Source organism: Thermobia domestica, chromosome 3, assembly GCF_964235325.1.
Source record: "Thermobia domestica chromosome 3, izTheDome1.hap1.1, whole genome shotgun sequence".
NCBI lineage: Eukaryota > Metazoa > Arthropoda > Insecta > Zygentoma > Lepismatidae > Thermobia > Thermobia domestica.
This window is the reverse complement of record NC_137456.1, coordinates 197,821,769-197,848,764: the sequence shown is the minus strand read 5'-3', so window position 1 is coordinate 197,848,764 and position 26,996 is coordinate 197,821,769. Positions and strand designations below refer to the sequence as shown.

General features: G+C 35.1%; 1 protein-coding gene across 3 annotated transcripts in view; it reads right to left on the bottom strand.

Annotated features, from left to right (window-relative positions):
- Window positions 1-5,029: 5,029 nt before the first annotated feature.
- Window positions 5,030-26,996, bottom strand: part of Vsp37A (Vacuolar protein sorting 37A) — a 360,401-nt gene continuing 338,434 nt past the window's right edge. For all 3 annotated transcript variants that reach the window (XM_081752084.1, XM_081752086.1, XM_081752087.1), the window contains 2 exons: window positions 10,893-11,012; window positions 5,030-9,436 (listed from right to left, as the gene is read on the bottom strand). In XM_081752084.1, the coding sequence (XP_081608210.1) occupies window positions 9,362-9,436; window positions 10,893-11,012 (195 nt within the window). In that variant the 3' untranslated portion in view covers window positions 5,030-9,361. The remainder of the gene's footprint in view (window positions 9,437-10,892; window positions 11,013-26,996) is intronic.

Below are 26,996 nucleotides of genomic sequence, written 5' to 3'. Positions count from 1 at the left end.
AACACGTAGCAGCAAGGACATTATCCTACAGCACCAACTTTCACTTCCGCCCATCCGGGTTCCAAAAGCCCGCGAAAACCTCTAGTCTCTTGAGTTCAGCAGAGAAAGAGGTATCTGAAGACTGCTCCGCATCCTGCTATAAGTGTTCTTCGAGTAATATTTTACATATTACGAATGAATAAAGATATGCCCCACACAGATAAAGTTTATTCCCTCCTACGAAATTTTGCATAAATTAGGCGAAATAAAGTATACAACTTCTTCGGCTCACAACTTTAACTACATCAAACCATAGCTGAATCTATAGTATGTAATAGACTTTCCATAGGAAGGAAGAAAGTAGAAGACAGTTTTCAGAATTTGCTAAGCAAATGAACGAATGAAAAAAATAAAATAAATATTTCCACCTTACAATCCTATTCCTTTCCTCATCCTTACTGGGAATGTTATCATAAACATAAATAGTGCTCTGGGTTCCTGATGTAATATTAACACTTCCAAAACTACTGTTTCCTCATATGAGGGCCCTAGGGATCAATCTCGTCCTCTTCTACAAGGGCTACAGGAACCATAGAGGTATGAAAGGCTTCTGGGGGCCATTCTCGTCCTCTTCTTCTACATCAGCTATTTTCTTCTTCTAGGGGCTATTCTTTCCTTCTGGGGACCGTTTTTTCTCGGTGCCATCCTCTTCTTTTGGGGAAAATTCTCTTCTCGGGGCCATTCTCTTCTTTTGGGGACCATTCTCTTCTTCTCGGGGCCATCCTATTCTTCTGGGGGCCTGTGGACCATTCTCTTCTTCTGGGGACCATTCTTTCCCTCTTTATACATTCACAATCATCAATTGTTCACTGGGGGAGACAGGGACATATTTTAACAGCAAATATACCATGCATAATAACCCTTAAAAGCTTCTGAGGGCCATACGAGGTCCCTTGGGCACTCTTCTGAAACCATGGGGCATACACGTGTAAGGACATGAAAGTTCATCATCATCGTCCCAATGTCATTCATCCTTCCAGGAAACAGTGAGATCATACTAACGGTCAACAAATTTAACACTACAAGACTTTCTCTTCCTTGTAAAACATTTCAAAATCATTAGTACATACTACTTACAGCTATGTCAGGAAGCCTTTGTCGTGTAGAATCCTACAGGATTCTATTCACCGATACTACCCGACTTTAACTTCGGTGCTGGTATCAGGGCTTAATTCAACCATAAATTGGCCTCGAAAATATTCTCTAAGGTGCCTATTTGTTGTTTGGTCGAAGCGATCTTTAGCATCGCTTCTGATAAAAAGCTAAACGTTTAATTGGAAAAGCTTATCGGATCAAGTTGCAAACATGAAAAATATTCGATCACAACGCCGCCGCAGATGTCATATGCTTAATTCAGTTTAAATTTGTCTTGAAATTGCCATCTAGAGCAAAAGAAAGCTTCGTGTCTGAAGATCGCAACTAGATTTTAGCTTATGACAGTGGTACAACCTAAGTTTATTTCTGCTTTTCTGAGACATCTAAAATTGTAAGTTCTTAGTGTGGTAGCTCATGAAAACAGCTTGTCTTCGTATTATTGTATTGCTTGTCTATTCTTTATACTTAGCTGTTAATGCTTCAAATCATTAATTATTTGCTTATTGGGACATAGTGTCATTGTTTTAATTGAATACTTGAGTGACACAGTAGCCTAAGTACCAACAGTAATAAGGCCGATATTAGTATTAATACGGATACCAATTTCGACATTATTGCTGTTGGCACTTAGGCTACTGGGTCACTCAACCTATCAATTCTAAACAGGTCATGCGCCAACTAAACCAAAATTAAACTTTTCTATTTTAATGTGGTTATGATCCGGCAAAAGAAAGCTAAATTCATTCTCCGAGCAAAAGAACATCAACTAAACACACTTTGGAAGAGAAAGAGAGAGGTTGTAAGCTGCAGGACGGACAAACTACAGATTGAGGGAGATTAATCTCCTCTTGATTATGGCCCTGATTATAGCAGTCAGTAGGCTGTGGTTCGCGACCGATTCACAATGTTAAAATTCAAAATTTCAATCTTAAATTACTCCAAATGTACTAAACATTTTAACTCAAACGAGATATGTGTATTTCTGTGTACATTAAATACATCCTTTGAAAGTGTCATAGTGATAGGACTAAAGGAATGAGCAAGGTGGCGGAAACAACATTGGTCCATGTCAGATTTTCCTTCTTATAGTTTTAAGTCATACAAGTACAACGACTTCTACAGCCTGACCTACTTAACGCAGAGAGCTAAATAACGTCTTAAATTAATCTATAACATTATAGGTAATCTTTTTCTTAGTCTATAGTAAGTGGTTCGGTAACAGTACTCCAAAACATAGCACTCCATTCAGACTTTTCTTGTTACTTCATATACATATCCTGCTTGTTACGCAACCGATACGCACAGAGAGCCAGTGTGAGTTGCCTATAAGCAAGAATATTTCATAACTTTCTTATGACCTTTGAACTTTAAATCTTAATAGTGCAAAGTATTGAAATAGTATTGAAACACCCTATATATATATATATATATATATATATATATATATATGTGTGTGTGTGTGTGTGTGTGTGTGACAAGGGATGGGCCTTATAGCTACGTAAAAAATTAGCATTACATCACTGCGGCCAATCTATAATGGCTCAGTTTTTTACAACTTACGAAATATTCATCGACAAACGTAAAATCAGCAAGAGAATCGAAGGTGATAAAATACGTAGATAAAACGAAACATGGTTGTTTCATGACGCCAGTCGATCTTTTCATTGCTTAATGTGAACATTTGACTGAAGCAGAGTATGGGCAATTACTGTTATTTTTGAAAACAATTTATTTTCCTTTCACTCTTAGAAACATCATTTTGTTGATTAGAAACATATTTTTGTTAATTTCTTCACATAAACTATATACTAAATTTCGCATCTCTCACTGCTGGCGCCCATAGAATTCAAAGAAAACCAGTTGAGAATACTCGAGGAGCGTTGTCAGAACGAACTTAAAAGGAATTATTTGTTTCGAAATTTATATGAAATTGTATATTAAATTTATTTGATGAAATTCGATAGATAATACACTTAAATATTTGGCACCTGCGTATTAGGAGATCTATTGAATTTGGTATATGGAGCTGTCACTTCTTATCACCATATATATATGCTGAAAATGCAGTAAAACCAGCGGCTATCGGTTACTATTGGTACCAAAATGTTAACTATGCTCTTAGGTATTAATGAAAATCGAATATCATCTCTCTATGACTTATGGTACCCGAAATGTGTTTCCTTATAATCTCCCGAAATCGGAATTTTTGGTCAGTATCTTGGCAATGGTAAGGGTAACGGGAAAAATTCCATAACTTCTTTCAGATAGCTTTTGATGCTCCATCGAATGGGGGACTCGAAATTGAAAAATTCGGAAATAACAGAAACAAACAAACAAACACACACACACACAAAATCACAGATACAGAGAATTCAGTAACAAACTTTTCAAATTTGTTTAAAATACTCCCGTTTCCATCTTAAAGCAATATTTATGTAATTATTAGTGAATAACTACATTGAAATAATTCGAAATGCAATATGTCAGGAATTCACGTTGATTTAATTAAATGTTTTCGACGGTTACTGATACTTAGTTTTCATAAGGCAAAGTTCCATAATTTAATAGTGTTATCAAGAAACGAGATAGTAGGCTGTCTCATCTGGTCTCTTGCAAACGCCGTCTCGTCTCGATGTCTCCGTTCGTTATTGAGACGATACGATATACGAAAAATATATTGTCACGTAGCATCACTAGTGTTGCCACGAGAGGAGACGGGACAGTCCAAAATCTCGACTCTTTTGGCGGGAGCTCATGTGGTTCGGATTTCACGTTAATCAATAAGTCCCGTCTCATATAGCCTCGCTAAAGGGACCTTAAAATTAACAACTACAATCTCAACACGTCTTGTTCATGAAAATGCTATCTCGTCTTGAAAATTATGACTGTCTCGTCTTGAAGTATCACTACTCAATTAAATGCATTATAGAACTTTTATCCCAATAAATGTTTACATAAAAAATAAACATTTAATACGGAAGTCTGTCACGAAACAAGTAGATAGAGGGAATGCTCTATAATGCATTTAATTAAGTAGTGATGCCACGAGACGAGACAATAATTTAAGTTTCGAGACGATAAGTAACGTGAAAAATGATTATAAAATTTCCTAAATTACTGCTTTTAAGAAATATAATTTACTGGAAGCATTCTTTATGCACCAATGAGCATGGAGAAAATAATTACGAAACCTTTGCAAGCAAAGATGACGAATAGTAATACAAATGCAAGAATGGCATTTTTCTTACTTTGGCATCGTGCTGAGTTTTCACCACATATATGGTAATATAATTTTTTCTCACATACAAAAAAGAATAAACAATTACAATAGCAAAAAGTTTTGCGGACGGGTTGGAACCGCCTTCACTCATATTCGTTAATTGATTTTACATTCTCGCGCTAGCCAACTGTACTATCGACTTCTTACAGATTGTAGGTCTGTTCTACTACAAGATATGAAATTCATTATGATCTGTTCCACTTCGTCTCTTTTGATAGATAACTTCCACTGTTTCCTTTATTTATACTGAGTCTCCATGTTATATCTGTATTTCTTATATCTGCATGTATATAAGAAATGTTACAAATATTTGATTAAATGTTTTGTTTGTGAATATGAATTCACACTGTTCTCACTGTCAGTACCGTACAGGTATCAGTTCTACGTTAAGCTACAGAATTCTCTCCCGGTCTAGAAAAATACCCTTTTGAACAGAGTAGGATATTTTTGTTTTATGTTTTTTTTTTTTTTTTTTTGCTTCTACTTTCTTTATTTTAAAATAATATTGAGTACAAACATTGGAAACATGTTTGTTATTAATCTTTCCTGCTGCGGAAACCTTCCAAAATTTCGAACATATAAATAAAACGAAGATATTTTCAAAAAAACATCAGATTAAAGAGACGTCATTTATTTTGCTCACACTTGTACATAACATATATACTAGGATATGTCAAAGGATAAACAAACACGGTTTCAAACAACGAAGAAGACATGAAAATATTTCAAGGTGAACCCAAGGGTAAATATACACAAAAGTTCCAGGATAAGCACATATAGAGAAACAAAAGGTAAGTAAATCTAGAATAGAGAAATTTCGTAGGTAGTTTAGAAAATAGATAGTTGTTCATAGTAGCAGTACAATCAGCAGTAGAATGTTGTTCATGACCAGAATTCAGAAATATGAATGATGTAGAAAGTAGAATTTTCGTATATAGAGTCGAGAAGGTTAGTGTTTATATAAGTAGAGGGATAGTCAGTAGTTATAGCGTAGCATACCTTAGATGTGAAGCTTGATTAGTGCTTTTACTAATAGATCATTAGTTAATAAAACAGTGGAGAAATACATTTAATGCTTAGATTGCTATACTTTTGTAGAGCATACAGATAGTTCCACTTCGATTTGTAGTACTAACTGTTTGCAGAATTTTCTATAGTTCAGTACAACAGTACTTTACATTTCTATCATATTATGCCAACCTATTATGTTTTTCTCGTTTCAACAGTAAGTGCAAAAGATCTACAATAAAAGCATTCCTTCATAGTAGCGGATGTCATCATGAAAGATAATTATCAGTCCCAAAAGTTTGCTAATTAACAAATTCAATCAACACATATATTGTTTCATAAACATATATTACTATACTATTACGCCGTGTTCTTCATTTATGTTATTTTAAAATACTCATTACCTAATTACCTGACGTTGATTCGTTATTCCATATATAAACATTAATAATAACTAACCTTATTTTCTCTTCTCAGACAATTATAATCGTCAGGCTTTCGAACAAATATAACACCATAAACAGTCATCTGCATTGACACTACGAAACAAGTAATTTAAATCACTAGATCTTTCAACTGTTAAGCTGCACAAATTCATATATCTTTAATCTTATGGAATGTCATATCGAGTAACTCATATATATATATATAATCTTACATGCTCTATTTCCACTTATGAGCAGTAACAAGGAATAACATACAGTATATTTAGAAGATAAGAATTCCTTAATTAATATTTTATTTTGATTTTAGTGGAAAGGGAAAAGGAGAGAGGAAGGTTTCTTTCGAATTGACTGAGCTTACAGCTAATTGTCCAGAATGTCCCAGTTTGAATTATTGAAGAAGAATCATTCATAATTGAGTGTTCTTCACGGTGCTCTTTCATATGGCCCTGTTCAACACGCACTACCTCGTGATAGATGGCTACACAAGCTTGTTTGCTGAACGTTTACGGAGTTTGTGACGTTAAACGTATAACCTGACTTGTGTTGCTGAGGTGTCTCCTACTGGACATCAAACGGGATATTTCATTCATACCAATCTAATATTTTTAACTGCGCTTCAGATTCTTTCTCGCTTTACAGGGATTCAGCTTAAAAGAAACTTATTCAGATCAAGAGCCTCGAATCAGTTCCATCTTATTCAGCTCTTAAAATTTCAAGACTAAAGAATCAAATTAAGTGTAAGACTTTTTTGAAGAATCGTCTGACCCAAAAGCGAAATCAAAATTTCTGAAGAAGAAAGAGGACTATTTCAAAGATGGTGGCGAGATTTTGAAAAGAATAAAAATATATACAAAATCTTCTAACTGAATTACATATAGAGCAGTTTTGGTCACGAATGCATCCATCTTGAAAGCTATCTTATTTGTACAGAAAGAAGATGGCAACAAGTTATCATTTATTCCACTTCTCTTCAGAATGTTGGCTTCAAAGAAAATTAGTGATGTCTACCCATCTATGTATACTGCACTCAAAATTTACAACTGTATGTACTCAAGCAACAAACTTTTTGAAAGGTCATTTCCTACTTTGAAACGGATTAGGCACTATCTACGGATAGCAGTGAATCAAGAACGACCGGTTAATCTTGGATGTTTGCCACGGGATCAGACATCACAACTAGTCTCAATTTCGAAGAAGTGCAATGAAAAGATGAGAAGAAAGCCATTTTTTTGAAGTTTCGAAAGCCTGGCAAAATGATTATTAAAGTATAATGCTTCTACCATGTATTTTTTACTGATTCAATTGGAAGGTTTTGTAATATAATTTTTTTATATAGGCCATTAAAGTAATTTTTGGAGCGTTTTTACCATATAAATTGGAGATTTTTATGTTATTTTTATAGGTTGTTAAACAGTTGGTAGTTTTCTGTTTTCTATTATATATATATTTTTGTTTGACAGAAGTGGCGATTTCTGTAATATCTTTTAAAGGATCTATTAAAATATACTGATTATTTTCTGTGTGTTTACCTGTTTTAATTTACACATTTTCACCTTGCACGTTTCATTGATGTGTTGTGTATTCAGTTAAATTTAAATACTTCAATACACTATAAAATTGAAGTTTAATTGGAAGCCTATCATTGGTAATCTGTACAGAAACAGCGACGCTGAAGTTTAGCTGAAGAAAGAGAAGCGTAAAACGAATGACTGTACGGGGACATCACACATCCTATGCACAAGACTGAAGGTCCATATCTGAAAAATGATATTCTAAACCATTATATAAACGCATATATTTACTTTATATTAAAATATAATTACAAATACTTGAATCAATATTTCCTTTTAGTACTTCAACTACTTCTTACCTTTTTAATACTTCAACTACTTTCTTACCCCATCAAGGAATCATAATTTTATTCATGTTATCTTCTAGATATAAATGAAAGCAAAAAAAATCAATGACATCAAACAAAGATCAGGCATGTATCAATAAATACACGCAAAGGAAACAAAAGCAAGAAAACTAAAAATCAAATAATGGGAGACTAGTATAATCTATATACATCATTTATCCATATTAATATTAATAGTAATGAGTTGATTTAGGAGAAGATGGCAAATTATTTCGTCTTTCATTTCAGCAAATCTCTATTATAAGTACGCACTGAATTAATTTAACGTATAATCTCAAGTTAGCGTTAAATAGGTTCGGTTCATGCATTTCTTCCTAATTTTACTTCTAAATAACAATTAGTGACTTTTTTGCTAAAATTTGACTACATTTAAACCCTAAATTTGATTACCCATAACTAGGGAACAACGTTCTGCACAAGAAAATAATAAAATGCTTAGTAAACAGGTCAAGGTCTATTTCCATCTTAATTTTTGTCACATTTAAAAATACTGGCCGAGGAAACAAAAGGACGACCAAGAACATCCTAACTAAAAAACGTGATCAGTGACGTTCAATGTGCTAGTTTTGAGGTGAAGTGGACAGCTGCAAAACACTTTCACTTAAAAACTTAATACTATGATACGGTAAGGTTTTCATATTCGTATAAAACAATAAGAAAATTAGTGTAACGTACCTTAGGTTTTGAAGAATAACAGTTCTACGTAAGTTAACACAGCTGTGTATTTTTCTCAGCAACTTTCTATTAGTATATTTTCAGTGATTTAAATACTAATGAAAGTTTATTTATTTTTTTAAAAGGTTTTGGAAGTTTATTAAATTGGTGAAGAAATAAAAAAATCTAAGTACGTGAAAATTCAGCAACCCAATTAGAAGTTTGATGGGGCTGTTTGCCTGGATAAAAATATCGGAGAATTAGCAAGACATTGAAATTATTGTCATGTAATAAAACTCAAATACGATAAGGTGTGTTACACATAATTTTCCTAATACTTAATGTTGTAAGATCCCTGAAGTCTTAATTTCTGATTTTCAAAGTAAAATTGTTTGTAAACCAAGAATGACTCCTACAATTAACCACATATATCGAATGCATGAGAGTGCTGTCTTTCAAATTTTCATCTAGTTTACATATACTTGAAACTTTTTATTTATTTATTTAGCTTGTGCTGTGCACTTATAGTCTCATACACTAAATTAAAGAGAACACAAGAAAGAGCAAAAGTTAAGAGAGCAAATTAGGATTAAAATGAGGGCTTTCCAGAAAAATCAATGGTGCTATGTTAATAACTAACCCAAATAACACAAAGGATCAAATTACCAACATGTTGAATAAGCGACTACACTATCATTGCGTCATTCATGCTCATAAGCTCAAAGTAGATATTCTAAATACTCAGCAAAAATTCTTTGTTATTAACACAAGATAGAAAAGCTAATAAAATATAAAAACAAAATTCGACAAATATATATATATATATATATATATATATATATATATATATATATATATATATATATATATATATATATAATTTTGAAAAGTACAGAGTATTCACATTTTATTCACATTGTTTCAGTATCCTGCTTTTTCTCTTTCAGACAACTGAAGACCAAGTCTTTCTTCCTTGAATTTTCGAACATGGCTAACCTGAAAGAAACAAGAATTTACTTTTTACATTTTACATAAAATTACTTTTACGAAGGAAACAACGAATTACAGAATAGTTTCCGTGTGAATGATCTTAAGTTCGATATCTGTTGGAAGTACCTGCCTCACACCAAAACTCCACAAATAGTTTGGATCCCACTTTGAACAGGTCTCGTCTCACAGAGAGTCGTTGCTATAACAGACGGTAAACTCGAATCATCCACCCAAGAATGATTTCAAATCATATAAATACAAAGAATTTAGTATGTAGTATATAAGAGTGTATATAGTATATATAGTAGTATATTTAGTATATATAGTATATATAGTATAGTATGTAGTATATATACTAAGAATGTAGTATATATTACACTAAGATTTCTTTCAAAAAATTCTTCATTACACCCTCAATAAATTTTAATGAATTTTCACAGCAAAAAATAAACCAATGTCCCAAAAGTGATCCTAGATCCTTACGAACCCTTCAGGTCTGGATCATTTTTCCTGCACAATTGCCACAGTCAAAGTTGAAAACTGAACGGTAATACTGCAGTACACACACGAAAATTTATTTGTAGATAAATAAAATAACTACCATACAGGATATTGCGGTAACTTTAAGTCGCAAATTTGATATATTATTTATACTTTATCTTAGACCAATTTACAAAGAGATGGAAGTAGGAGAAACATCATAAATACAAATAGATTACAATAATTAACCACCTGCTTTAAGTGATTTGTTAATTGTTTCACCGCCAATTCAAGTGTCTTCAAAACATGGCTTTGTTCGGTTACCTTCCCTCAAGCCAAAAATTTAAAAAGTTAGTCAGATAATTATGTACAAAATTCTCCACTTTCTTTCACTAAAACTTGTAAAACTTGTTTACATCATATTTCATATAACACAAATTAGAGTCAATACTGCACATACAGATGGGGTACAGTGGCTCAGTGGTAGATCGTTTACCTCTGGTGCGAAAACACCCTGGTTCGATCCCAGGCAAGTAAATTTGTTATTAACAACCGTTTCCGTTTCGTTTTCTCGAGGAACCCCGTTTTCACATTCTTATTTCACTAATTCCTCCATCATCATTCACTGCCCTAATCATCCGTCTCCCTTAGCTCACCAGGCATAAACGTGAGACGTTAAATGGAAAGATTTTTTCCATATAATTATTACTGACCTATAAGAAAATATCTTGAAACATTTTAGTCTATTTAACAGCATTTTGTAGATACTATCTGGTTCATTCAACAAAACGAGTCATTCAACAAAACTAAAAAACGTAGATGTGAGCGTAGCTAAAATCTTTAAGGCTTTAACACATGGCACAAATGAAAACAAAAGCTTTTATACTCCATTAGTGTAATTTAGATAAAATTACAATCGATATTATGTATCAAAGAGAATATCGCTACGAACTAAAAGGTAAATGTGAACGACTGGCCTTACCATTCGCTTCCTAATATATCTGGAAAGAAATTGTTCAACATCTATTTCTTGGCGAAGAAATCTTTCTGCTATTTTTTCACTTTCCTCATCACTTTCTCTTTGTGCCTGTTTCAGATGCTCCTAAAATTGAAGAAAATATTATGATTAAACAAATCATTCCAAGTTGCCTTCCTCAGTAGTGAGACTGAAATAATATTTGGCCTCTTTTCTTGAGATAGGAAAGCAACGTTATAATAATTTGAGCTACAATATACTGCGTTAGTGAGGTATAAGGTTTATGAATGGTGGGTCGTAAAATAACATCTCCTGAGTAAAATTAGTCTGAATCCAAATTTTATGCGATCGTTTCCGGAAAGCTCAGATTTTACAGCCAAAACATCGTAGAATGCCACTTGGACTTGGAGTAAACACTTTGTCGCAGCGAAGAAGTTATTGGCATGGCAAAAACGATAATTAGATACAAAGAATGTAGTACGTAGGATTTGGAAGCTTTTCATAACTCTGCGATTTAGTGGGAAAATTTTACGTCAATCTGTATGATGTGCACATATACATCATTATGCAACATGATTGTCTTCTATTCGTTAGCCAATATTCGACAACTAAAGAGAAGCAAGTAATATATTTCTGCAATTTTGTCCAGGAAAAAGTTTGCACTAACGGAACTGCTACTCTTTGATCTAGCTCGATAAGAATAGTGATAAACAGACATCAGGTATTTATGCACCTAAAATTTATGAAATATGCATGCAATTATGCGGTTAAATATGTTAAAATATGCACTTAATAAGCACTAACAATACAATTAAAGAGAACATTTTCAAATATGGAGCAAAGTTACGACTAATTTTTTGTAGGTGAAATTTAACACTGAAAATGTACACCTTGTCTCACAAAGGTTGAGCGCATTCTTTATTGGTGTTTTGAGGCAAAAATTTTCTAAGTCCAACTTCGGGTATCTTCGGAAAATAGTAAACCAGGTTCGAACCTCAAAACCAGCCTTTACAATCGGGAGAAAGTTTGCAGATGTGTTTAGCTTCTTTTAAATATAATAAAACTTGTTACAAAGTGTAGAAAAAAGCAACATTGAATGAAATACTTAATGATACAATATTTCGAAACCTTGTATTAATGTCAGCACATGCTTGTTTGCCATTTAGCTCTTCGTACGTGATGGAACATCTAGATACGTAAACGAATCTTTCCACATGTAAAAGAATGTTCAAAGTTAAGACATAGAATATAACTATCTCCTGAGTACTAAAATAAAAGTCAAAGTAGAACAAAAAACAGCGTTGTAGTGGATATGAATGTCATAATTTTCTTGAGAACCGTTATACATCGCTAGAAGCATGGCTCCAGAAGTCCTTGTGTTAGCTCACTGGTAAGCTGTCGGATTTCAAAACTTAAGGTTGTGAGTTCGATTCCCATCTGGGAAAATGATTTTTTTTATGAAATTATATTTTCCGCAATGCATGATAAATTATATAATTACGTTAAAATACATCAGTTGCATATATATAACAATCATTGCAGAACATAGTAATTATCATGTTTAAAATATAACATCTGAGATAATTTTCACAGTAGGTCGGTATTATATATGAAAATGTTAAATACAAGTTAGGAAAATCGTTTAATAGCAATCAATAAATTATGTAGTGTATTTATTTGCAGCTATTTGTCATACAGATGCAACTTCTCAATATTCTCATTACAGCATGTCATTTACATTCGTGAAATACAGTATATTCCTACGGATATAGAAAGTGTATAAACAGAGTATCCAAAGTCGGATCCTGCTTCAAGACACATAACTTTTCCCGATCCCCTTAACGTCACGAGAAGAAACACAAATTCTCTTTAGAACGGAATGTCGTTTCTTAGAGTCTCATTCGAATACGTTGAATATGCTTTTGTATATTCATATCTCTCTCTCTCTCTTTCTCTCTTTGTTTATGTGTGTGTGTGTGTGTGTGTGTGTAGCGGAATATCCCAAGTTGAATACAACATTTGCAAAGTATATGAGCATCATTGTCATCGAATACAGGAAATTGAAAGTCGTGTTTCTTCAGGTTGGGTTTGCGTGTTTATGTTAGCTCACTGGCAGATTACGGGCTTGGCAATGAAGAGGTCTTGAGTTCAAAGCCTGCAGCGAATTCTCATTTTTTGTTAGTAGAATTGCACAGAAATCGGATACAAGGAGTGGTTTACTTCTAGAAATATTTTCAGAAGCGTTTAGGTAACCCTGAAAAAGGCTGTTTTCGGGAGTTAGAATGGGAACACTAATATTGTGTCCAAGACCCTTCTGAATTTATTACACGCCCCATTCTTCTGGGCATGGAATCTATTAAATGGGTGACAAATTTATCTCGTTCCCCTACCTCCAGACATGCTTCGGAAACAAGATGCCACAGGTCATCCTGAGTTCTTGGTGGATGTGTCTTAGGCCAACTGTCCCTTCGAGTACGCTTCACTTCTGCCCACATATTTTCCATGCGATTGAGGTCTGCTCCACGTGGCGGCCAGTCAATTAAATCAATCTCAGGCTGCTCTGCGAACCATTCCTGAACCACATGAGAAGTATGTATTGGCGGCTGGTCTTGCTGGAAGTGAATTACACCATCAGGCTGAAATACTCGTACAGATGGCACCATAATATTACTCATAATGTCTAAGTACTAAGCACTGTCCAAATGTCCTTCAATTCTGTGAAGCTGTCCTGCTCCGCGACTGGAAATCCAACCCCAACATGAAATAGATCATGGCCACTGCGATTGCAAGCAGCCACATATCCAGGGTCATATCGGATGCCTCATTTGATGTTGTGAATATGGATTCATCTGAGAAAACTACATTTTCCCAATTTTGACCCACATTCGCCTGTGCACACGCGAGACGGTAAATTTTGTGGTCATCTGAGAGTTTTCCCTTCACGGCAGCAAAACGGGCACGTAACCCAGCATGACGAAGCCTTCGCAGAGCTGTATGCTTACTACCAGGGAAGAGAGAAGCTTCCCTTAGCTGCCTAAACGTCCTTAGTGGGACTAACCGGGTTTCGTTTACTACCCGGAACTTCGGCTTCGGTTGACACATGCGGACGACCAGGAGATCGTAAATTACCAGTCTGACCTGTAGCACCATATTTCCGAATCCATCGCCTTCCTGTAGAGGCCGGGACACCTACTCGCCTGCTAGCTGCAGTTGCAGAATAGTCTTCCAACTCCCATAAAGTAATTACTGCTGTACGTCTATCCATAGTTACCAATGTTCTGAGCTGTGAGCAGGAAGCAATAGGTAAAAGCTAGTACCTGACGTGTGATTCTATGTCTAGTTACTTGCACGACACGCCTATTGTAGGGAACGACTTGGTCAACGACTCGCGAAAGAAATCTGAAAATGGTGCGCCGTACTAATAATATTAAAAACAGTTTTTATAAAGGAATATTAATACATACGAAAAGCTGTTTAAAGAATGAATTGTTCTACTGACTTTACACGTATAAAAACATATACCATATACCAAACAGATTGAGCGATATGATGATAGCTGTTTTGAGACGAACACTTTCGAAGTCCAACTTCCGGTATCTTCGGAAAACAGTAAACTAAAGCTGCTGGTTCGAACCTCCAGGCCAACCTTAGAAATCGGGAAATAATGTACAGATATGTTTTTCTTTCTGTTAAATATAATAAAACATGTGGAAATGGTATTAAGTGTAGAAAAAAGTAACATTGATTGAAATACTTAATGATACAATATTTCGAAACTATGTATTCACACTCTCGTTTCGTCATTGTGATTTCCATACGGAAAAGAACATTTACGTATGAGCTCAGTTATATTTCAGAAGCGGCTTCCGAAAAGCGGTCATGTTAGCTCAGTGGTGCACCCCCGAGAGTTTAAATTGTGAGTTCGATACCCGTTCAGGTGAGATTCTTTTATGATATTCTACGTTCCTCAATGCATGAAAATTATGTAAAATAGTTGCATTATTCATCAGTTGTATATATCAGTTGAATATATATATATTCATATCATCAGTTGTATATATATCAGTTGAATATATATACTGATATCATTTCACGACATAAGTAATTTTTATTTTTAAAATATAACATCTGAGGTATTGACAGAACGTCAGTATATGTGAAAATTAAATAGAAATTAAGAAAATCGTGTAATAGCAATAAATAAGTTATGTAATGTATTTATTTACAGCTATTTTCATACGCAGATAACTTCCCAATATTCGCATTACAGCATTTAGGTAGAACATATAGAAAATCGGATCGTGGTTCAAGACAAAAAAACTAGGTAGCCCCATACTGTCACATAAGAAATTCACGAATCACAGAAGTAAAGTGAAGGGATTGAGAGCGGTAATACCTTAATGGCTCTCTCTTAACTCTCTTATTTGCATTTATACATATAAAAGTGTATGTTCCAACATAACTCATGTATGCTTAGAGCAGAGTTTCTCAAAATGAATTTAAATGAAAGAGGTATGATATGAAACTAATGAGAACTGTATATAGAAATACTAGAATACAACACATACAACGAAAACTGCACATTGAAATACAATTAAAATTGAAATCTAATGAGATACGTAAGCATGGTGTAATTTCCCTAGTGCAGCAATGTCCGGTTCAATCTTCGTGACGAACATTATCAAGCCATTTTCAACTAATAAACGATTTCTTATCTTTGTTTTAATGTTCACCATGAAAAAAAAATTCGCACAAGTACGATATAGCAAAGGAATTATTACTTTTAAAGCAGTAGATACCAGACCAGGATATTCTTCTCTCCTCATCAGGCAGAACTTGTCCAAGTCTATGTTACAGAAAATCAGTTGTAAAGACTTGTAGCATGATCATTCTATTATTTGGTCAAGAATTTGTGGGCTTAGATCAGATACGTTAATGGCCTCTTCAATGAAGGAGTTTAACATCCATCTTGAATCAGCACCTTCGTCGTTGGGAATATAGATATTAGTTACTGTATCCACTGTCAGTGCGGGCGCCGAAAAAAGGGGGCACAAATTTCGGAGGAAGTGTGTTACTTATGTTAGAAAAGTGCATGTGCACATGTATAAAATAGAAGGAAAAATGTAATAAAATGTGCTCAAAATCAAGGAAAGGCACGGTTTACTTTTGAAAATTTTATTGACTTTCGTGCCAATCATAGTGGCGCTTCGCAGCTATTCTGTCGACCTCACTTATATGTACGGAGACATTGTCGTATACTCTCGCCGCGGGCGCTGATTTTCCATGCTACGGCACTGTTCACTATAAACAAGAAATGGATTCTACTATTGTGGAAATAGGTATGTTAAAAATCCCATACAAGCTTATTATAAAACACAAATTATAAAAGGGTCGCTGGCAAGAGGATGTGATAAAAGGGGATCGTGATAGGAATTAGATTGAGAACCACTGGCCTAGAGTACACAATAACACACTGAGCAAGGCTATGTGATAATATGTTAAAAAAACTATCACGCAACAGTTTCAACACAATAACTGTGTCTTCATCAGACTTCCACTCCTGGCTGCTTGGGAGTTGGTCATGCCTTATATACTCTCCGGAGATCAACTTTTAATTAGGCTCCGCCTCTTCATTAAAAAGTAACACTTGTGTGGCTTTCACTTTCACTTTTTAGCTGCACACGTGTCCAATTAAAAGTTTACTTTTCTCGCTGGATGCATTCTGTCCTCTAATTATCCTTATTTTCCTTGTTAATTTTTTCCTTTCTTTCTTCTTCCTTTTCCTTTCTTCTTCTTTATGCAGAATCTTCTCCCGCTCCTTATTTATCGAGCATCCTGCATTCCAGTTCATTACCTTGTCTCTTTCCTTCATAATCTCCCTGGCTTCCTTCCATTTTCTCACCAAAGTTCTGTTCTCTACTTCTATGACCTCTGCTCCATCCCACCCTGTTCTGTGGTTTGTCTCTTTCTGATGTTTGTATATCGCATTGTTGTCCCTTTTCAATCTTACATCATCCTGGTGCTGTTTAATCCTTTCTTGCATTTTCTTCTTTGTTTCTCCTATGTAAATTTTGTTACACTCCGCGCATCCTACTCTATATATTACTCCCCTTTGATCTTTGTCCGCTACTGCTTTTCTCTTGGTTCTTCTTACTAGTTCAATTATTCTGGTTCCTCCTTTCCTGTACGTCCTAATTCCTACTTTCCGAAGCATTATCTTTATCTTCTCTGTTTCTTTGCCTAGGCTTTCTATTCCAAACCATTTTTGTTCTTGTCTTCTTCCTCTTTCTTTCTCTCTCTTGCTATGTCTCCTGTGATCTTATCCTCTTCGTTGTGTCCAGTTCTCCTTAGCTGTGTCCAGAACTTCATTAATGTAATTTTAACCACATTTCTTATAGTCTGAAAAAGAGTGCTGTCGGGTAACCTATGGTGAATGGGAGGGGGATGCATATAAAAGATTGCTAGAAAATGATCGATATTAGTGTCGAATTCATAGTTTTCGGGGTCACTTAGATAAACAGTGGGACTTTCGATTTCGCTTAACTCCGATTAAACTCTCATTAGTAGGGATGGGCACGAGCGACTTATCTTTGAGACTCGATTCGAAACAGGTATCTTTGAGGTCTACTCTAGGACTCGGCGCGAAAAATATCCTCCAACTCGACTCGGATTAGAGTCAAGTCGAACCAAAACAAGCCAAATCCTGTGTGTAGTCCTACCTAGACAATACATAGACTATATAATTATTCTATTATCAATTATACTACTATTACTACAAATAATAATAATAATAATAATAATAATAATAATAATAATAATAATAATAATAATAATAATTATTATTATTATTATTATTATTATTATTATGACAACACCGTGTATAAACATGAACGATAGACGGTTAGTAAAGGAATACTAAATGCTAGTTGACTGCCGACGTCGGTAGTCATGAAGTCTATAAGGCAAAGACATCGTTCATTACCCTAAGCTGTAGGCGTCGGTGGACTACAGATGGTCAACTATTGATCTCTCGTCAAAAATTGGTGGCCCCGCAGCGACGATCCGCGGTGGCCCCAGTTCCATTTTGAAAACTCTACTACTTTCCGTCATTTTGAGTTTTATAATTTTGACATCAGTTTTGTAGTCAATGACCTTAGAAACCCCCAAATACCCAGTTTCATATCCATAGCTTGCTTTTCAGCGATTTGTATCCGCCATTTTGGATCCGCCATTTTGAATTATTCAATTTTGATGTCAGATTCCTAATGAGCGACCATCTAAACCTAAGTATACCAAGTTTTCTAAGAAATAAAATGCAACTACCTATTTTGGCGAACTTTTGAGGCTAAATACTCCACTGTGTACCAGTGGAAAAGACGCGATGAAACGCCAACTACAAAATTACTCTCCCAAAATATGTTAAAATGCCTATATGTGAGATTTGTTTATATTTAGGTGTCAAAAATACACAAAACAAATACCCCGGGGTGGACGCAAACTATGAATATTACGGTTACTAGGCACGTGCTCTTCTGACTTTCCCACGGAAACGATCATAAAAATCTTGCTTGTTGAAGGATAAATCATTGACGTCTTAATTTAGCCAATCAGACAAACCCCTACATCTCGAGTTCTAGGAGGTGATACCGTGAACCGTTTCAGATTTATTGCTTTCTGGTGGGGTACTATCTATGTGCAAAATTTGAGCATAATAGCCGACATGAATCTTTGGTGCCTCTTATCTTTAGTACAATTTTAACCAGAGATGGTGTGGGTCAATGAAAATTTGAGTCACGACCCACCATGACCCACTATCACCCACCACCCAAATGACCCATTGGCCCACTTTGTCCGTTCATCCATCGTGATCCACTCTGACCCACCACCAAGTATGAATCACTCTGAACCATTGCAACCAACTCAGACCCACCAAAACCCATCGACATCAACTCTGACCCATGATCCACTTCCTCTTCTCCATTGACTAAAGAGGTTACACTTGTAATAAAACAAGACTGTAAAATTATCACTTATCGGAGTTTGAATTTCTATCAATGGCACAAGCACCTCTCTGTTACAATACTGGTGGATATGACCTTTACAATATATAATGGCAAAGTGTTTCTCATCTTCCGAATTAAAATGAATTTAAATTTATCATATATAATTATTTCTTTGTTGCCTTAAGACAGATTTCAGTAAAAAATAGGATAAAATTTGAAAGTCTCAAATCAAGGAAAAGTAGATCAACGTAAAAAAAGAAAGAAAAACTAATTTTCTATATAATTAAGCATACCGTACTAATTGGAAATGCTCATGTAATGAAGTTTACAATACAAATTTATGGCCATTTTTCTCTCAACTTTATGGCTTGATTGCCTTATGCTCTGAACGCTCCATACATTAAACACCAGCTTCAGCAATTATAAATAGAAAGCAGTGGGTATAAAATTCGAAGAACTGTAGTTTTCATTAATCGGTTTGTTTCTCAACTAATATCAATCGTTTTCGATTATTTTTACAAATCAATCCACTACCAATTTTCAATATATAGAAAATGCACCCCCACCCCTCGCACATAAAAGACAATTTTTAAAAATGCCAGGACATATTCTGTTTATTTTTAATACAGAGTAATATCCTGAATTTCAGCTTTTAGTTGAACGGCTTGTGAGATACTCAATTTTTCGCAAAAATTCGGACTTCTACTTCCCCTAAGGATATGTATTATAATGAAAGTGATACGCGTATGATACCTTCCCAGTTAGAATTGGGGCCTGATTATATACCAAACCTCATTTGATTTGACTTTGGAATTTGACCGTAATGATTACGCAGACATAATTACTTTCAATTTTTTATAATATAATTCATATGTTAGAGGTGATTCAAAAAATATTTTTTCAAGCAGTTAGCTCGTCTGGAAGCTCACAGGCTGCATCCCAAAATCCAACTCCTACTATCCTATGAAAATCCAAAAGTGACTGAACTTTTTTCATTAGAAACAAATGACAAAAGACAAAAAATGGAGATCTTGAAAGTAAAATGTAGAAAAGCTCACCAATGTTCAGAAGATGTCTACAATGCACTGAACAGAATGGGTCGGAGGGTGAGTGTGAGTCGCGGTGAGTGGTGTTTCGCAGTAGGTCACGTCCTTTTGACCCACGATTCACTGACCCAATCACAAATCTTGACCCATTTAACCCACTTAGCAACAGACCCATTGACCAACTCCATCTTTGATTTTAACATGTCTTCTTTCATTTTAAAGACGAAACATACATCCACACAATTTTTTCGTCGATTGCGAAGGTTGGCTTCATATAGTAGTTGAAATGGTCATTTTTCTCACGGTGAGAAATTGATATGATTAAAACACCCATCTTGAAGTGGGTACAAACTACCTTCCAAAGTTATTAGAAACGCTGTCTCAACCCCGAAAACTATAAATTCAACAAATATTTCAGTAATTTTTGAGATTATATTTTTATCTCTCCCAGGCCATCATCCTGTAAAGATGGGGATGAATTTGGATGTGAACTCCATTCTGCGCATCACTATCCATCTCAACGACAGAGAAAATTATGATCAGAATTATGAAAATTATGAAAAAAGAGAGATCAGTCGTTTTACATTATTTTTACATGTCACACATCTCAACTTCCATAACTTCATACTACCACTATATTTTCTTCTTAGATTGAAAATAATATGTCCCCCAAGTTTGGTAAATGTTCCCCAGACATTAATGAGTTACGCTGGAATATACAGTTATACAGAAACATTAAAATACTTAGAGCTGTGCGAGCAATGCCTTCGATGCTGCCCTGTGAATTTAAAATCCAGCTGACATGTTCGTTCAGAAGTATTGCTATTTATCTCCGTGATAACAAAACTATGGACTCTAAACTAATATCGGTCGCTTTAATCATTGTATATGTTACTCCACTCTTGATTCTCCTTATTAGATGTGCTAGGGGATTTTACTCCTGCTGGAAGTTGAACTTAAAGGCCATCAGAATTGCTCTCAATGAACTTGGGGACCCCTAAAGATATGGATTCGACACTAACATTGGTCATTTTCAATTACTTCTACATCTCAAAATTTCACACACACCTTCAAGGTGCTAATAAGGGCTTAACTTACGTGGCACCTGGAGTGCCACTCTTTATCTAATCCACCCCGAAAATTATGGATTCGACACTAATGTCGGTCTTTTTTTATAATTTTGATGTCAGCCCCTTTCATTTCTCCTAGGAGAGCAAACGGATACTGCTACCGTTAGGACTAAATTTGGTCTTAAATGACCTTAAAATTTCTATCAATTAATTTAGCGACCAGTGTTGCATTTAAAAGCTAGGCGTCCCTACGCACTTTTGCTCTCGGCGCCCCCAATAACTACATATTTCTCCGCCCCTTCATCCCTAACTTAAAAATAAAACTTAATTCGAATATGCTTAATTAGTGAATTTATTACAGTTAAATACCACTCTCTACATGCTACAGCTACAACTACGTAACAAAAAATAACAAATGTGAAACATGTTCTGAATTATTTTTAGATTTCTTACGCTATTATTAAACATATTAGAATAGTAAAAGAGGACTGTTCATGAAATTGAACATTTGCTCTTGATTTTTAACTTTTTCATACGGAAAAAGTTAAAATATTATTCAATATTTAAACTTTGCACTATACAAATATGTTGCCCTCTAGGAAATGGGACTAATGTGAAATGTGGACTAATGTTGACTAATGGGAAATGCGGCACTGTTAGCGGCGCTTAAAACTTACGATTCGATTCTAATATCAGTTGATTTCGATACTTTTATGTCGCTACGTAACCACCCTGGGTGCTAATAGGAGCTTAATTGGACTTGAATTGAAAGTAGAACTATTCACCTAAGCGACCACGAAACTATGGATTCGATACTAATATCGACCCGTTTCTAGCATTTTTGATATGTATTCCGACAGTACCCTTTCCCAGATTGTAAGAAATATAGTCAAAATTGCTCTAGATGTATCAGAATTATGTTGAAACACACACATACATCCACTTTTATATTCTGTATAAATAGAAAGTGAGCGAGCGAGCGAGAGAGAGCGACTCAAGGCATCACCACTTCCACATTGCAAAGCATATATCAGGAATTGAATTGAAAATCTATGTAAAGACTTTCTGATGTGCCATGCTTCATAAGGACAATTCCAGTCTGCTCACGTGACCTTTGGGGTTCATGGATTTCTTGCGAGCGTTGTGACTTTGGATTCACTGTTTATACTCCCTGTTTATGCATCGAATAATTTTTCAAGAACATAAATGACATGCTGTATTATGAATGTTGAAAATTACCCTCTATATGACAAATAGCTGCAAATAAATACACTACATGATTTATTTATTGCTATTGAACGAGTTTCTTAATTTGTATTTAACATGCTCATATATAATACCGACCTACTGTGAACACCTACCTATTTCAGATGTTATATTTTAAACATAATAATTACTATGTTCTGCAATGATTATGTTATGTATTTTAATGTAATTATTTTATATAATTTTTCATGCATTGCGAAAAATATGATTTAAAAGAAGCATTGACCCAGAAGATAATCGAACTCACAACCTTATGATTTGAAATCCGACAGCTTACCAGTGAGCTAACACAAGGACTTCGGAAGCCATTCTTCTAGCGATGTATAACAGTTCTCAAGAAAATTATGACAATCATATCCACTACAAATGCTGTTTTTTGTTCTACTTTGACTTTTATTTTAGTACTCAGGAGATAGTTATATTCTATATCTTAACTTTGAGCATTCTTTTACATATGGAAAGATTCTTTAACGTATCTAAATGTTCCATTACGTATGGAGAGCTAAATGATAAACAAGCATGTGCTGACATTAATACAAGGTTTCGAAATATTGTATCATTAAGTATTTCAATCAATGTTGCTTTTTTTCAACACTTGATAACAAGTCTTATTATATTTAAAAAAATAAAAACTGCAAACTTTTTCCCGATTGTAAAGGCTGGTTTTGAGGTTCGAACCTGGTTTACTATTTTCCGAAGATACCCGAAGTTGGACTTAGACAATTTTTGCCTCAAAACATCAATAAAGAATGCGCTCAACCTTTTTGAGACAAGGTGTACTTTACTTTTCAGGGGCTCCTCTTCAGAACTTGTGATATTTAGAGTTTATATATTCCAGAATATTTTAAAACACAGATTGCGAGATTAAAATACATACAGTGAGAGATGTGCGAACACATATCACTCATGAATGTGTTTTAAGGTGCATTTACTTTATACAAATCACACGAACCTGAATTTTCTTCATGTTTCCACTGTACCAAAGAAAAAAAAGTTTGTGATTGAAAATTTATTCCTTCCCATAACAAATTTTGAGATGCCTCTCTACATTTTCTGCTGTCAGATTGTGACGTTTGCCCTTTAGAATAAGTTTGTAGCCAGAAAATGACCTCTCAACGTCAGAGTGTTTAGCGGACAATATTTATAGAGGAGCAAATTTAGTATGTACAATTTCTGGCAGGTTGGAGTCTAACCCTTGAAAATACTTTCCTATAGCTCCAATAGTTTTGTAGTCGGAGTTTCTAGCAAGAACATCCTTCAATTTATTTTCCTGAGCTCCCGAGCTCATCAGGAACTGACTGGAGCTTGTAGTGAACTTTATCAACTAGAGCTAAGTATCCACTGAGTAGCAATCCTTACGTCTCTAGTTTCTGAATTGATGTCGAAACGATCTTAAAATGGGTCTTTATCATTAGTAGATTTCTCCTAACTTCTTGACAGTTGAAAGCGTATTTGCTCTACTGAATGACTTTCGCATTAGATGAGTCAAATTCTTGTACACACGACTCCAAAAGTGCATTACCACCTGCAATTCTCCGTTTCCTGCAATAGCAGGCAACCCAAAAAGCTCAGCGCTTGGGTTGGTTGCACATTCGAAAGGCGTTGGACCAAACCTCAATTTTGTTACAAATATATCAGTGTGGCAAACTGCAAATAAGAGAATAAAATAAATTGTTAAGACTTACCATTTTATTATCTTGATGGCAATGGATGACATAAAAGTTACAAAATCATCTTACCTAAGCAGTTCAAACAAGGTGAATGGTAAGAAACACACATAAGAGGAAAGCAGTTTCTTTCCTTTTCCAAAAGAAAATCTCGTAAAAAAGAAAAAGATTATATAATGTAAAGGTTTAATATAAAAGCCTAACACCCCAAAACAAACATCCACACGACACAGAAAGAGAGAGAAACACAGAATAAGGAACACCAATGGCTTAGCTGACTAGCGGGACTCTCATACAAGATAAGGAGATGGGACCTTAGTTGTAAACCTAATTGTTATAATAATAATAATAATAATAATAATTATTATTATTATTACTATTATTATTATTATTATTAGAAATCGTCTACTTTCCCAATCTCTGACCTACCTAAGAGCATGTCTGTATATAGCGGTCATGTGAGTACCTTTTGTCAATGAGTGGCCCTAAAGGTAAAAGGGATGCAGATATCTGAGAGAGAGGAACAAAAAACTTTCTTATGATAAATTCTAGGGGAAAGTTCGGGGAATTGCTTTTGACGGGTGCTTTCTTGTTTTTCGGGGAAAGAAAATTGTATCGGCTAAGAAATTACAGTATATAATATTGCAAATTTGCAAGTGCATTTATTTACAATGCAATTTGAGGTAATAAAGAAATTGAGGACTTCGGGACAAACGACTTGTCAAGTCCAAAAAGTGAAACTATAAAGGAGATAGCTTCACAAGGATTTCTATTCATCTGATTTTCTTCAAACTTGACACATATATACTAGACCGAAAATAAATGCACACATGTTTTTTTTTGTTTCTTTCGGAGAACAGGTTAAAGGAGGCAAAGGGTCCCTTTTAAAAAAGGGTACCTTTGATTTAAAAGGACCAAATTAAAGAAACGATACTCTGCCGATGCAAAGATGACTTCAAAGTACAAAATACGGGTTTTGAAGTTTTTCACAGAGAAGTTTTGCAGAGGCAATGCTCCTTCGAAATGAGAAAGGACCCCGAACAATCTTTATGGAAATTGGATTTCTGTGGAATTGCTTGGAACCGTGTTATGTTGTAGATATTATGTTCCTGAGAAAATGTCTCAATGGACACAACCAAGAATCGTTGGCCGTTTGGCCACCATGAGGCCACTTTCTTACAAAAAAGCCGAAGAAAACGAAATTCGAGATTTTGGACAAAAATACTAAAACCGTGATGTTGTAGATATTGTGATTCCGAAAAGGTCCTAATGGCCATAACCATGGCTGATATTTGGCCACTACAGGGCTACTTTTTTTAAAACAGTCAAACATAATGATATTCTGGATTTCAATGAAAATCAGTAAAACTGTGATGTGTTGTAGATGTTGTGATCCTGAGAAAAAGTCTCGATAAGCACAACCACCAATCACTGACCGTTTGGCCACTACGAGGCCACTGTTTTGAAAGTAACCGAAGATGGCGATGTTCTTGATTTCGGTAAAAATTACAAACTGTGATATGTTGTAGATATTGAGATTCTGAGAAAAGTTCTTAATGGGCACAAACACTAATCAATGACCGTTTGGCCACAACGAGGCCACCTTCTTGAAAGTAACCGAAGATGGCCATGTTCTGGATTTCGGTAAAATCACTGAAACTGTGATATTTTGTAGATATTGTGATTCTGAGAAAAGGTCTTAATGAGCACAACCACGAATCACTGATCGTTTGGCCACCACGAGGCCACAATTTTGAAAGTAACCGAAGATAGCCACTTTCTGGATTTCGGTAAAAATGACTGAAACTGTGATATGTTGTAGATGTGGTGATTCTAAGAAAAAGTCTTAATAGGCAGAACCATTAATCGTTGACCTTTGGCCACTACAGGGCGACTTTTTTGAATGTAACGGAACATGGTGATGTTCTGGATTTCGGTAAAAATGACTGAAACTGTGTATTGTTGTATATGTGGTGATTCTAAGAAAACGTCTTAATAGGCACAACCATTAGTCACTGACCTTTGGCCACAACCAGGCCACTTTCTTGAAAGTAACCGAAAATATTGATGGCTTGGATTTCGGTAAAATTGACTGAAATTGCGATATGTTGTAACCATTGTGATTGTAAGAAAAAGTCTTAATGGGCACAGCCAATAATCACTGGCCGTTTGGACACTACGAGGGCACTTTTTTGAAAGTAACGGAACATGGTAATGTTCTGGATTTAGGTAAAAATGACTGAAACTGTGATATGTTGTAGATGTGGTGATTCTGAGAAAATGTCCTAATGGGCACAACCAATAATTACTGAGCGTTTGGCCACTACAGGGCTACAGTGATGTTCTGGATTTCGGTAAAAATGACTGAAACTGTGATATGTAATAGATCTTCTGATTCCGAGAAAAGGTCTAAATGGGCTCACCCACCAATCACTGACCGTTTGGCAACAACCAGGCCACTTTCTTGAAAGTAACCGAAGATGGTGATGTTCTGGATTTCGGTAAAAATAACTGAAACTGTGATATGTTGTAGAGCTTGAGATTCTGAGAAAATGTCCTAATGGGCACAACCAATAAATACTGAGCGTTTGGCCATTACCGGGCCACTTTTTTGAAAGTAACGGAACATGGTGATGTTCTGGATTTAGGTAAAAATGACTGAAACTTTGATATGTTATAGATCTTGTGATTCCACGAAAAGGTCTCCATGGGCACACAAACTAATCACTGACCTTTGGCCACAACTAGGCCACTTTCTTGAAAGTAACTGAAATGGTGATGTTCTGGATTTCGGTAAAAATGACTGAAACTGTGATATGTTGTAGATCTTGTGATTCTGAGAAAAGGACACAACCACTAATCACTGACCGTTTGGCCACTACAGGGCCACTTTTTGGAAAGTAATCCAAAATATTGATTTTCTGGATTTCATTAAAAATGACTGAAACTGTGATATGTTGTAGATATTGTGATTCTGAGAAAATGTTCTAATGGTCACAACCAATAATTACTGACCATTTGGCCACTACCGGGCCACTTTCTTGAAATAACGGAACAT